Source organism: Salmo trutta, chromosome 27 (genome assembly GCF_901001165.1).
Source record: "Salmo trutta chromosome 27, fSalTru1.1, whole genome shotgun sequence".
Lineage (NCBI taxonomy): Eukaryota > Metazoa > Chordata > Actinopteri > Salmoniformes > Salmonidae > Salmo > Salmo trutta.
In genome coordinates, this window is record NC_042983.1 from 24,069,830 (window position 1) to 24,082,767 (window position 12,938).

Sequence of the window (12,938 nt, forward strand, 5' to 3'; positions counted from 1 at the left end):
GTTCAATTAGCATTCCGATTATACATTTCCTTTACTGTTTGCCTTTTTCTTCCTCAATACCTAGGATATGTAATGAACTGTAATTGACAATGACAATTTAAAAAATATATGTATGTTTAACCTTTATGAATCATCATTCAATTAAATATCAAACACTTTTTGTATCTTATTAACATTCTAAAGGAGGTCCAAATGTAAATTGTGCTGAATATGACATTCTTTTGTCTTTCATTTAATGCACACTAAATTAGAGGGTGCAACATTTAAAAAAATGTGTGTTACTATAATGTTTCATGACTCATGAGGTGTCTTCCTGTCGCTTACTGTAGATGACAGGCGGACGTCCTTGGAGACATGCTTCAGGCACTTAGCAGAGTTTGAATGAATGGAAACAGGAGGAGCACTTTTAATTGAAAAGGGACTGACGAGGTGCTGGCTTGTGCTGCTGATGCTATCTGCTGCACCTGTCATGTTCCATTGTCAGGGTGTCCTCACCCTCCCCAGGCACCGGGATCATGCTACTTTTCATTAGCCTCTGCTAGTCCTAACCAGCCTGATAATCAGGACTGCTGCATGCCCCGTGACTCAGCCACGAGGTGGAAATGAAGGCTGCTAGCCGTATCTAATCATCATTAGACCCTTAGAGGACAAGGGCACTAAATGACTTTGGCTAGTGCAATTTTTCTTGTTCCATAACTCTTTGTTCAAAAGATTCTATTATACCGTATATCCTCTTCTGTCTATTCTTTGTAGCACTCCGCCCCATCACTCCCTCTCTCATGTCTGCCAATCTAATCTCTTTCTGGGATGCTTTCCATTTGTTCCTTTCTATTCACTTGTTTGTCATTTATCCTTTACCATATATCTTTCACCTCTCTCTCATCCCTCGTTCCTCTGTCGTTTCTCTCTCATCCCTCTGCAGGAGTACCATGCCCAGCTGGAGGAGATGCGTGTGGCCATCAGGCAGCTGGAGGAGGACCTGTCTGCGGCCCGTCGTCGTAGCGACCTGTATGAGTCGGAGCTGAAGGAGTCCCGTCAGACCAGTGAAGAGCTGAAGAGGAAAGCAGCAGACTGTCAACAGAGGATGCAGAAGGTGCTGTAACAATTCACTCTGATATTGATCTCTTGACTCTGACCCACATGCAGAGAACTTGAAAGGCATTTGTTGGTTTTGAAAGCAGGAGGTTTAACTGATTTTCTAGTTATTTTCACACAGGCCAAGGAGCAAGGGAAAAGTGATACAGAGGAGCTTCTGTCAAAGCTGGAGAAGGTACAACTTCGGTCCTATTGGCTCATGTTGATCTCCTGTTGACACCCTGGATGGTCATTACATTTTACATTTACATCATTTAGCAGACACTCATATCCAGAGCGACTTACAAATTGGTGCAATCACCTTATGATATCCAGTGGAACAACCACTTTACAATAGTACATCTATATCATTTTTTTTTTGGGGGGGGGGGTAGAAGGATTACTTTATCCTATCCTAGGTATTCCTTAAAGAGGTGGGGTTTCAGGTGTCTCCGGAAGGTGTTGATTGACTCATACAGTATATTTTCCTTTAAGTAATGTTCAATGGTTAGGAGACAAATTATCCCATCATGAATGAAACCATGAAGATGGTTTGGGGCTGAACTCATATGGACTGTGAAATATTTAGCTTAAAATGTTGTTTTTCGTTCTATTTCTCTGTTTCAGACCAATGCTGAACAGCAAGTGAAAATTGAGGATCTCCAAGATAAGCTTGCCAAGGTAGAATATTTTTGTTGAAAACTTCATGGATAATTCATATTCAGCATATGCTTTAAGGGAAGAATAGATGCTTATCACACACAGACATGTGAAAGTCCTCTCTCTCTTGCTGATGATGTGTGTCAACTCCTCCATTGTCCTGTAAAGCAGATGTTAAATTGTGGCCTGAGAATAAATCAACTGTATCTAAAATCACAATTTGTCAGTTTCTGCTTAATTGCCAGCTATCAAAATATTTTTCAGACAATGTTGGTTCCTCTATGTAATATGTTTTATAGCGATGACTACATTAAATGAAGACATTTTCAAAATAACTCTAAAGCCATTTCCTAATGGAATTCTCCAGGCTGTATGGGCACATATTTCAGAGGCACAATCAATCACATTTTCACCCAGTATTATAGGCTATTCATGCATGCAACTACCAATAAAGCCTGCAGAGCTTAAAATATGACAGTTTAAAGTTATGTAAATGTCAGATAGGTGACAGAAAGTGTTTGTTGTTCCCCGGCCCATAACACAGGCAGTGAAGGCAAGCAGTGAGACCACAGATCTCCTCCATAGCATCAGGGTGGCTAAGGAGCGCATGGAGCATGAGCTGGAGAGGCTTCAGACCAAGGAGGACTCCAGTGACAGCCTCCAGAGACGCCTAAGAGAGAAGGAGGTATGCAGTACTGACTAGAGCTGTTGCAGTCATGACATTTTGTCAGTGGTGATTGTCTAGCAAATAACTGCCAATTGACCGTTAATTAGCATACACACATTCAGCATCTCCTGGCTTCCACACACAGCCTACAAACCACTGATGTGGACCTATGGAACATCTACATTTTAATATGTCTAATAAATCCATGTAATACAGCCTACACCTTCACAATATATCCATTTCTTTTAGACAGGTCTAAAGAAACATGATATGAAGAAAATGCAGTCTATTTCAGAAGAACAGAATAGAATACTCTGCCTTGTCCTTGTTATCTCTTGATCTGGCTATGCCATATGGCTGTGTGCTACACTAGTTCATTTAGCAGACAAGATTTGCTTAGAATTCCGTGGCATTATTTTATATTACTTTATAGTATGAATAATACAATAGAACAACGCTGAATGAAATAGAAGGGATATTTTCTCCACAGCTATTCTGTGTTGAGCGGTTAACAAAAAAACAGGTAATCCTATATGCATTTTTTATAGTTATTTATGTAATTTTAGTTGTGATACAAATGTCGGGCTATATGTTTGGATTTTTAATACATTCTACGGCAGCCTGATGCCACTCTAATGATGAATTTAAAAAAGTCGCAAGAAAAGTATGAGCTCTGCTTTCTTTTTTTGCGCAGACACCATTCATTAGTCTTTCATTCACAATTTGACAAGCACTTGATAATGCCTCGAATTTCCCGGCTGCATTCCCTTTGTGTGGCCATAATCCCCCTAAAAAATCTATGCCTTTGCTGCCAGTGGTCGTTGTGCCCTTGGGCTGAATATAATAATTATAATTCCCTTCTCCCCGCTGCGTGCGGAGGCACCTCTCACTCACATGGCTTTCAGTCACGTGAGCTACAAGTGAAAACAGACACATCCGGGACGCAACTGCGCGCGTCCTTGTGCAATTCTGAGGTGCCTGTTGAAGATATTGGAAGAACTGCCCACATTTACTTTTTGTCAGTCAACAAGAAGAGTAGGCCTAACGAACAGCAAAAGCACTAGTCTATGTCAATCTACTATCCCCCATAGTACAAAAGTCGACCTATTCTATTCTGTGGGAAAATAAATATTCCAAACAGTCTGACAGTTGTGGGATGCGATAGATCCCAAATTAATACAACAACTAGCATCAACAAACCTTGTTTATGTAATGTGGCTGACGCAACAGATCAGAACGTTTAGCTTAACATGTTGATAAACTATTAGACTGTCACATTATAAGCGCAGCAATGCGCACATGGCAGTAGGCTATAAGGGTGAATGTTCCATTAGCAGGAAAACACCATTCTCAAAAGTGACCGCAAATGAAATTATGCATGTAATGCTTTTATTATAAAGGTGTATTTTTATGGTGAAAATGATCTTCCCCAAACTTGAAACTCGCCTGCTGCCAGTTAGGCTCTACACCCATTGTAAAGCAGATTAATGTGCTTAATTTTAAGAAGTTATTTGGCCACTTTAGTTGTGATATAAACCTTATCAAAACATATAGGCATATGGCTAGGCTACATGAGGTGTGCAACTATGATTTGAAAAAGTTGCAAAAAAAGCATGGGCTGCTTGCCTTAAGCTGGGCATCATTCACAAGTGATAGGCTAGAATTGTCACCCATCACACTATTCTTGATGTAATGTGTTGTTACATATACTAAATAATATGTGTGAATTGTGTTTTGATTTAGAATGGACCGTTATCATGCACCTGTCTAGATACAGGGCAGAAAAGAATACATGTCATCTATGCACTTAAACAACGAATGGAGCACACTTTTCCTGCGTTTCATTTTCATGTCAGCCAGGTAGACTATACTCCTGTTGTAAAGAGAAGTAATGTGCTTAATATTAGGAAAGTTGATTAATAAATATAGTAGGCCTAGCCTATAGAAAGTTCATTGTAGCCTCCTCTCTTTTATAGAGACCATCACTCTTGTTTTCTAATGCAATTGTGTAGCCTATAGAAATGTTACGCAACAATAGCTCATGGGCTCTCATGAAGTGTTTGATTAGATTATCGATTACATTTGCATTGATGTCAGAGTGATTAGAGGGACAATAGAGTGCTGAGTACCAGGCAGTTAGCGGTGTGTGTGTGTGTGTTTGTAGGATGGCAGGAGGACCCTGGAGAACCAGGTGAAGAGGCTGGAGATAGTTGAGCGCAGGGAGAGTAAGCTGAAGGAGGACATGCAGAGCAAGGCCCAGCAGATCCAGCAGATGACGGATCAAATCATGGTAAGGGGAGGGGAAAGAGGGGCCCTCAGCCCCCCTCTGGCCCTCACAACTTTGCCCTTCTTTGGAGGATTACCTTCCATCAGAGTGATTATCACACAAGCCCTCCAGGACATATGTGTGTTCACTGCTCATACACACACTCGCTTAGATACACACACATACTCACACTCCCTCACCTTATTATTCAGTCTGCGCCAAATCCTAACTTGAGATCTGCGTTCGTAAGTGTAATTTTCAAGCATCTCCCATTGACATCAGTGATGATCTCACATTAGGATTCAGCCCTGACTCCCTGGGGGTCATTCATAGCGTGGTTTCTCTCTGTCTCAAACCCAAAAGTGACCGATTATGAACACAGATCATTTTTTATTTTGCCTAAGATTGTTTTGTGTACATTTTATCCCTTGCTCTACTGCATAATATCATGGTGTTGTGTCCTAACTTGAAAAGGCTGAATAAACAATGCACTCTAACGGGTTTGTTTGCATAGGACCTGGAGGAGAGTCTGCGTGAGAGCCAGTCCACAGCCCAACGCGTGGAGACCCACCTCGAGCAGAAGGAGAAGCTTTATGAAGAGAAGATCAAGGTAGAGCTTCAGAGCCTCAACGTCTCTCTCCTGTTTAGCACACCCATTCAGGAGAGTATCATATTAAGGACTACTGGTGTATTCACACTGTTAGGGGATGTTGTCGGCTTTAACTAGGGCCCAGAGTTTTTCCTGGGCAGGTCCCTTGGTCATGAAAACTCTGACTGGGCCTTGATCCTGAGCTGTAGCCTGATATTGTGTTGTATCTCTCTCTTATATTAACCAGGTTCTGGAGAACCAGATGAAGGCAGGCATGGCAGATAAGGAGATGCTGGAATCCAGTCAGAGCAAGTATGAGGAGGAGGTCCAGGAGAAGTGCTGCATCATCAGTGAGCAGAAGGCGGTAAGAGCTGGCCAGCCTAGTTAGGATGTGGCCAGGCCTATTTTCACATTACACTGAATTGGTTTATTTTTCACATTAATCACACTGACTTGGTTTATTTCAAACTTGCAAGAACCTGTTGCAAGGCAACTGTCATATATTGTACATGTACTGTATTGTTTTGACAGTAGTAGTGAGCATTTTATAAATGAGGTAACATTATAAATGTACTGCAAATTGTCAGACATGTTGAGGCTGCATGTAAATGTGTGTTGAAACTTGACTCTTCTGTCCATCCCAGACCATAAATGCCATGGACTCAAAGATGGCCAGCCTGGAGCAGAGGATTGCTGAGCTATCTGAGGCCAACAAACTGGCAGCCAACAGCAGCATCTACACCCAGAAGAACATGTGAGTGTTGTGGACTAGTTAGTTAGTTAGTTAGTTGGTTAATTAGTTAGGAGGATTCGCCACACAGTGATACTGACTGTGCTGCGTGTTTGTTTATCTGTCTGGGCCTGACAGGAAAGCCCAGGAGGAGATGATCTCGGAGCTGAGGCAGCAGAAGTTCTACCTAGAGTCCCAGGCTGGGAAGCTAGAGGCCCAGAACGCCAAGCTGGAAGAGCACCTGGAGAAGATGAGTCAGCAGGAGCAGAGCAACAAGAGCCGAGTGCTGGAGCTGGAGAACAGGCTGAGAGAGGTGAGGAGAGAAGGAGGAGGAGAGGGGGAGGTGAGGAGGGCAGAGAAGGAAGGAGAGGACAGAACGGTTATGGTCACAGGAAGGAGGAGAGGGGAGTGCAGGTAAGAAGAGGAGGAGGAAAAGAGGGAAGAGGCCAGGAGAGCTGTCGGGGGGTTGGCAGAGAGAGATGCCAGATAGAGGGGTCATGTAGGGTGAAATATCGGTAGTTGTTTTGCCAGATCAGCATCTCTCTGATTCTCTCATCCTTCTGGGTGACTCAACTCTCTGACTCTCTCCTTCCTCTAGATGACTCTACTCTCTGACTCTATAATTCCTCTGGGTAACTCATCTTTCTGACTCTTTCCTTCCTCTGGGTGACTCAACTCTTTGACTCTATAATTCCTCTGGGTAACTCATCTCTCTGACTCTTTCCTTCCTCTGGGTGACTCAACTTTTTGACTATCTCATCCCTCTGGGTGACTCAACTCTCTGACTCTCTCATCCCTCTGGGTGACTCATCTCTCTGACTCTCTCATTCCTCTGGGTGACTCATCTCTCTGACTCTCTCCTTCCTCTCCCTGTCTCTCCCTTCTCTCTGTGTGTCCGTCATGTCGTTAGATGGGCCTGGAGCACGAGGAGCAGAAGCTGGAGATCAAGCGTCAGGTGACGGAGCTGACCCTGTCGTTGCAGGAGAGGGTTTCTCAGATCAGCGGGCTACAAGCGGCACGCCAATCCCTGGAGAGTCAGCTGCAGCAGGCCAAGTCAGAGCTGGAGGACACCACCGCTGAGGCTGAGGAGGAAATCTGTGTTCTTAGAGTGAGTGCAAGAGGGACAGACATACTGTAACAATCTATTGATATTACTCATGTTATTGCTATGCTATGATGAAGTACTGTAGTACAGCCACCAAACCTGTCCCTCTCTCTATCTGTCTGGTAGGCCCACCGGGACGAGGTCCAGCGCAAGTATGATGCCCTCAGAGACAGCTGTGCGGTATGCCACCTCTCTCTCGCTCTCTCTCTCTCTGTTTTCAATTCATCTTGTGTTAAGGTTGATGTTATGAAAAATGTATACCCATATCTTTTTCATATCTCTTTCTCGGTGAACATGTGAAGACTAACCCTGAGAAGAAGAGGTTATTGTGTTGTGGTAGTGGTTTTAAAAACATTTAAAGTCACATTGTTTGAGTCACTGCTGGGACTCATTGTGGGTAATACATAATGGTCTCTCTTTATCCGCTTGCCCTACTTTTGAGATCCTCCCACTCGCAAACTGTTGGGAAAGAGCATTTTCCCTAGATTCAGCTGGCCGGTATTCAGGCAATCACTCCCAAGTTCAGAAACAAATTGTGCCTAGCTTCTTGCCTGGCTCCCCATGTTTATTTTTGTGTATGGCACCATTTTTTCTATTTAGATTATTAATAACACAGTACTTCTGGCAGCCGTCCACCATTCAAAAATAACAGAAATGAAACATGGGTAAGGTTGCATTGACATGGGGTAGTAGTGTATCAACAACATATAATGTAATGTAACAAGACTGGAGGTAAAGGTCTGGGTCATTTGGCTGTTGTTGGTAATTAGCTAGGTTTTGTTTACTCATTTGTAGAGGGTAGTGAATTCTAACCAAACCCACTGTAATTAAAATTACTGTAATGAATCAAACATTCTGAGGTTAGCACCAGTGTTTATCTACCCTGGGTGCTGCTAGTGGACTGTACTGTACTGTGTTTCTGTGTATATGAAGGAGACTACAGCACCTCAAACTTGTCTTGCTCTAGGGTGTGGTGGTGTGGTGGTTTGTGTGGAGTATGTGGCGTGTCTACACAGTAGGATGGGGAGAGAACATTGCTGATAGACAGATCCCAGCGCATCAGTCCCACTGTTGACCTCCCATTTCCTCTTCTGTCAGCCCCCAGCCTTAGAGGGAATGGTTGGGATGACTGGCTCAGTAGAAACAGGAGAGAGAGATGATTTACATACAGAAAAGCTTTGTTCACTTCTCTCCACTGCCATGTAGTCCTGCATGGTACCCAGCAGCCAGGCTCCCCAGAGAGAGGAACAACATCTAACTCTCTAACTGAGCTTCAGCAGCCTCTAACCCTCATTTGCATACAGTCTATACTATTATCCTGGCTGATTAAGAGGACCGAATGGGGCTGATGAATTGATTATTCAGCTCCCTGCTCAGCCTTGACAAAGACATGAAGGCTGTCTGAGATTACATTTACATTTACATTTAAGTCATTTAGCAGACGCTCTTATCCAGAGCGACTTACAAATTGGTGCATTCACCTATAATATCCAGTAGAACAACCACTTTACAATAGTGCATCTAAATCTTTTAAAGGGGGGGGGGTTAGAAGGATTACTTTATCCTATCCCAGGTATTCCTTAAAGAGGTGGGGTTTCAGGTGTCTCCGGAAGGTGGTGATTGACTCCGCTGTCCTGGCATCGTGAGGGAGCTTGTTCCACCATTGGGGTGCCAGAGCGGCGAACAGTTTTGACTGGGCTGAGCGGGAACTGTGCTTCCTCAGAGGTAGGGAGGCGAGCAGGCCAGAGGTGGATGAACGCAGTGCCCTTGTTTGGGTGTAGGGCCTGATCAGAGCCTGAAGGTACGGAGGTGCCGTTCCCCTCACAGCTCCGTAGGCAAGCACCATGGTCTTGTAGCGGATGCGAGCTTCAACTGGAAGCCAGTGGAGAGAGCGGAGGAGCGGGGTGACGTGAGAGAACTTGGGAAGGTTGAACACCAGACGGGCTGCGGCGTTCTGGATGAGTTGTAGGGGTTTGATGGCACAGGCAGGGAGCCCAGCCAACAGCGAGTTGCAGTAATCCAGACGGGAGATGACAAGTGCCTGGATTAGGACCTGCGCCGCTTCCTGTGTGAGGCAGGGTCGTACTCTGCGAATGTTGTAGAGCATGAACCTACAGGATCGGGTCACCGCCTTGATGTTAGTGGAGAACGACAGGGTGTTGTCCAGGATCACGCCAAGGTTCTTAGCACTCTGGGAGGAGGACACAAGGGAGTTGTCAACCGTGATGGCGAGATCATGGAACGGGCAGTCCTTCCCCGGGAGGAAGAGCAGCTCCGTCTTGCCGAGGTTCAGCTTGAGGTGGTGATCCGTCATCCACACTGATATGTCTGCCAGACATGCAGAGATGCGATTCGCCACCTGGTTGTCAGAAGGGGGAAAGGAGAAGATTAATTGTGTGTCGTCTGCATAGCAATGATAGGAGAGACCGTGTGAGGATATGACAGAGCCAAGTGACTTGGTGTATAGCGAGAATAGGAGAGGGCCTAGAACAGAGCCCTGGGGGACACCAGTGGTGAGAGCACGTGGTGCGGAGACAGATTCTCGCCACGCCACCTGGTAGGAGCGACCTGTCAGGTAGGACGCAATCCAAGCGTGGGCCGCGCCGGAGATGCCCAGCTCGGAGAGGGTGGAGAGGAGGATCTGATGGTTCACAGTATCAAAGGCAGCAGATAGGTCTAGAAGGATGAGAGCAGAGGAGAGAGAGTTAGCTTTAGCAGTGCGGAGAGCCTCCGTGACACAGAGAAGAGCAGTCTCAGTTGAATGCCCAGTCTTGAAACCTGACTGATTAGGATCAAGAAGGTCGTTCTGAGAGAGATAGCAGGAGAGCTGGCCAAGGACGGCACGTTCAAGAGTTTTGGAGAGAAAAGAAAGAAGGGATACTGGTCTGTAGTTGTTGACATCGGAGGGATCGAGTGTAGGTTTTTTCAGAAGGGGTGCAACTCTCGCTCTCTTGAAGACGGAAGGGACGTAGCCAGCGGTCAAGGATGAGTTGATGAGCGAGGTGAGGTAGGGGAGAAGGTCTCCGGAAATGGTCTGGAGAAGAGAGGAGGGGATAGGGTCAAGTGGGCAGGTTGTTGGGCGGCCGGCCGTCACAAGACGCGAGATTTCATCTGGAGAGAGAGGGGAGAAAGAGGTCAAAGCACAGGGTAGGGCAGTGTGAGCAGGACCAGCGGTGTCGCTTGACTTAGCAAACGAGGATCGGATGTCGTCAACCTTCTTTTCAAAATGGTTGACGAAGTCATCCGCAGTGAGGGAGGAGGGGGGGGGAGGAGGATTCAGGAGGGAGGAGAAGGTAGCAAAAAGCTTCCTAGGGTTAGAGGCAGATGCTTGGAATTTAGAGTGGTAGAAAGTGGCTTTAGCAGCAGATACAGAAGAGGAAAATGTAGAGAGGAGGGAGTGAAAGGATGCGAGGTCCGCAGGGAGGCGAGTTTTCCTCCATTTCCGCTCGGCTGCCCGGAGCCCTGTTCTGTGAGCTCGCAGTGAGTCGTCGAGCCACGGAGCAGGAGGGGAGGACCGAGCCGGCCTGGAGGATAGGGGACAGAGAAAATCAAAGGATGCAGAGAGGGAGGAGAGGAGGGTTGAGGAGGCAAAATCAGGAGATAGGTTGGAGAAGGTTTGAGCAGAGGGAAGAGATGATAGGATGGAAGAGGAGAGAGTAGCAGGAGAGAGAGAGCGAAGGTTGGGACGGCGCAATACCATCCGAGTAGGGGCAGAGTGAGAAGTTTTTGATGAGAGCGAGAGGGAAAAGGATACAAGGTAGTGGTCGGAGACTTGGAGAGGAGTTGCAATGAGATTAGTGGAAGAACAGCATCTAGTAAAGATGAGGTCAAGCGTATTGCCTGCCTTGTGAGTAGGGGGGAAGGTGAGAGGGTGAGGTCAAAAGAGGAGAGGAGTGGAAAGAAGGAGGCAGAGAGGAATGAGTCGAAGGTAGACGTGGGGAGGTTAAAGTCACCCAGAACTGTGAGAGCTGAGCCATCCTCAGGGAAGGAACTTATCAAGGCGTCAAGCTCATTGATGAACTCTCCAAGGGAACCTGGAGGGCGATAAATGATGAGGATGTTAAGCTTGAAAGGGCTGGTAACTGTGACAGCATGGAATTCAAATGAGGAGATAGACAGATGGGTCAGGGGAGAAAGAGAGAATGTCCACTTGGGAGAGATGAGGATTCCAGTGCCACCACCCCGCTGGCTCGATGCTCTAGGGGTATGCGAGAACACGTGGGCAGACGAGGAGAGAGCAGTAGGAGTAGCAGTGTTATCTGTGGTGATCCATGTTTCCGTCAGCGCCAGGAAGTCTAGGGACTGGAGGGTAGCATAGGCTGAGATGAACTCAGCCTTGTTGGCCGCAGACCGGCAGTTCCAGAGGCTGCCGGAGACCTGGAACTCCACGTGGGTCGTGCGCGCTGGGACCACCAGGTTAGAGTGGCAGCGGCCACGCGGTGTGAAGCGTTTGTATGGCCTGTGCAGAGGGGAGAGAACAGGGATAGACAGACACATAGTTGACAAGCTACAGAAGAGGCTACGCTAATGCAAAGGAGATTGGAATGACAAGTGGACTACACGTCTCGAATGTTCAGAAAGTTAAGCTTACGTTGCAAAAAATCTTATTGACTAAAATGACGAAAATGATACAGTACTGCTGGCTGGTGGAGTAGGCTAGCTAGCAGTGGCTGCGTTGTTGACTTTGTTTGACCGTGTAGCTGGCTAGGTGACCTCGATAGTTTCAGTACTACACCTTGTCATGATACAAAAGCAACTTTGTAGCTAGCTAACATAACACTAATCAAGACGTTCCTTTGTAATGTATTTAGTTTCTACAGTGTTACTAGTTGGCTGGGTTTGGAAAAAATGGTGTCGCGGGGGACGGCAATAGCTGGCTAGCTAACCTCGGTAATTACTAAACTACACAATTATCAAGCTATGACAAAGACAACTATGTAGCTAGCTAGCCAACACTGCACTAGTCAAATCGTTCCGTTGTAAAGTATTGGTATCTACAGCGCTGCTAGTCGGTAACGGTTGGCTAGCTGTTTGCTAGCTAGCTAGCAGTGGGTTAATGATGACTAGGTGTGTTGACTACGTCTGGCGTCGCGGCTGGCTAGTTACTAATAATTACTCTAAACTACACAATTATCTTAGATGCAAAGACAGCAAAGACAACTATGTAGCTGGCTCACTAACACTACACTAATCAAGTCGTTCCGTTGTAAAGTATTAGTGTCTAGAGCGCTGCTAGTCGGTAACGGTTGGCTAGCTGTTGGCTAGCTAGCTAGCAGTGGGTTAATGAAGACTAGGTGTGTTGACTAAGTCTGGCGTCGCGGCTGGCTAGTTACTAATAATTACTCTAAACTACACAATTATCTTAGATGCAAAGACAACTATGTAGCTGGCTCACTAACACTACACTAGTCAAGTCATTCCGTTGTAATGTAATAGATTCTACAGTGCTGCTAGTCGGTGGAAGTTGGCTGGTTGGCTAGCTAGCAGTGTTGACTAGCTAGCTAGCAGTGATGACTACGTTAGGAGGACGAAGATAGCTAACTTCGATAATTACTCTAAGCTACACGATTATCTTTGATACAAAGACGGCTATGTAGCTAGCTAAGAAAAGAATTGCTCGGATCAAACAAATCAAACCGTTGTAATGTAGTGAAGTGTAATATTACCTGTGGAGTGAAGCGTAGTGCGACTGCTCGCTCCAAACCGGAAGTAGTGAATAAAAAAAAAAAGTTTGCTTGGATATTTATCTGTAATTGCAAAATGGGTGCCTTAGTATGCGGAAATGTAGCATTCACTGAAGGAAACTCACATTGATTGTCTCAAGTGTATGGCAATCCAGCAAGCGCT

General features: G+C 45.7%; 1 protein-coding gene across 3 annotated transcripts in view; it reads left to right on the plus strand.

Annotated features, from left to right (window-relative positions):
- The window catches only part of LOC115164658 (citron Rho-interacting kinase), a 120,322-nt gene that overhangs the window by 67,784 nt on the left and 39,600 nt on the right, over window positions 1-12,938 (plus strand). For all 3 annotated transcript variants that reach the window (XM_029717366.1, XM_029717365.1, XM_029717367.1), the window contains 11 exons: window positions 923-1,093; window positions 1,217-1,270; window positions 1,702-1,755; window positions 2,279-2,419; window positions 4,566-4,691; window positions 5,182-5,277; window positions 5,504-5,620; window positions 5,901-6,010; window positions 6,125-6,299; window positions 6,897-7,094; window positions 7,218-7,271. In XM_029717366.1, coding sequence (XP_029573226.1) covers window positions 923-1,093; window positions 1,217-1,270; window positions 1,702-1,755; window positions 2,279-2,419; window positions 4,566-4,691; window positions 5,182-5,277; window positions 5,504-5,620; window positions 5,901-6,010; window positions 6,125-6,299; window positions 6,897-7,094; window positions 7,218-7,271 — 1,296 coding nt within the window. The remainder of the gene's footprint in view (window positions 1-922; window positions 1,094-1,216; window positions 1,271-1,701; window positions 1,756-2,278; window positions 2,420-4,565; window positions 4,692-5,181; window positions 5,278-5,503; window positions 5,621-5,900; window positions 6,011-6,124; window positions 6,300-6,896; window positions 7,095-7,217; window positions 7,272-12,938) is intronic.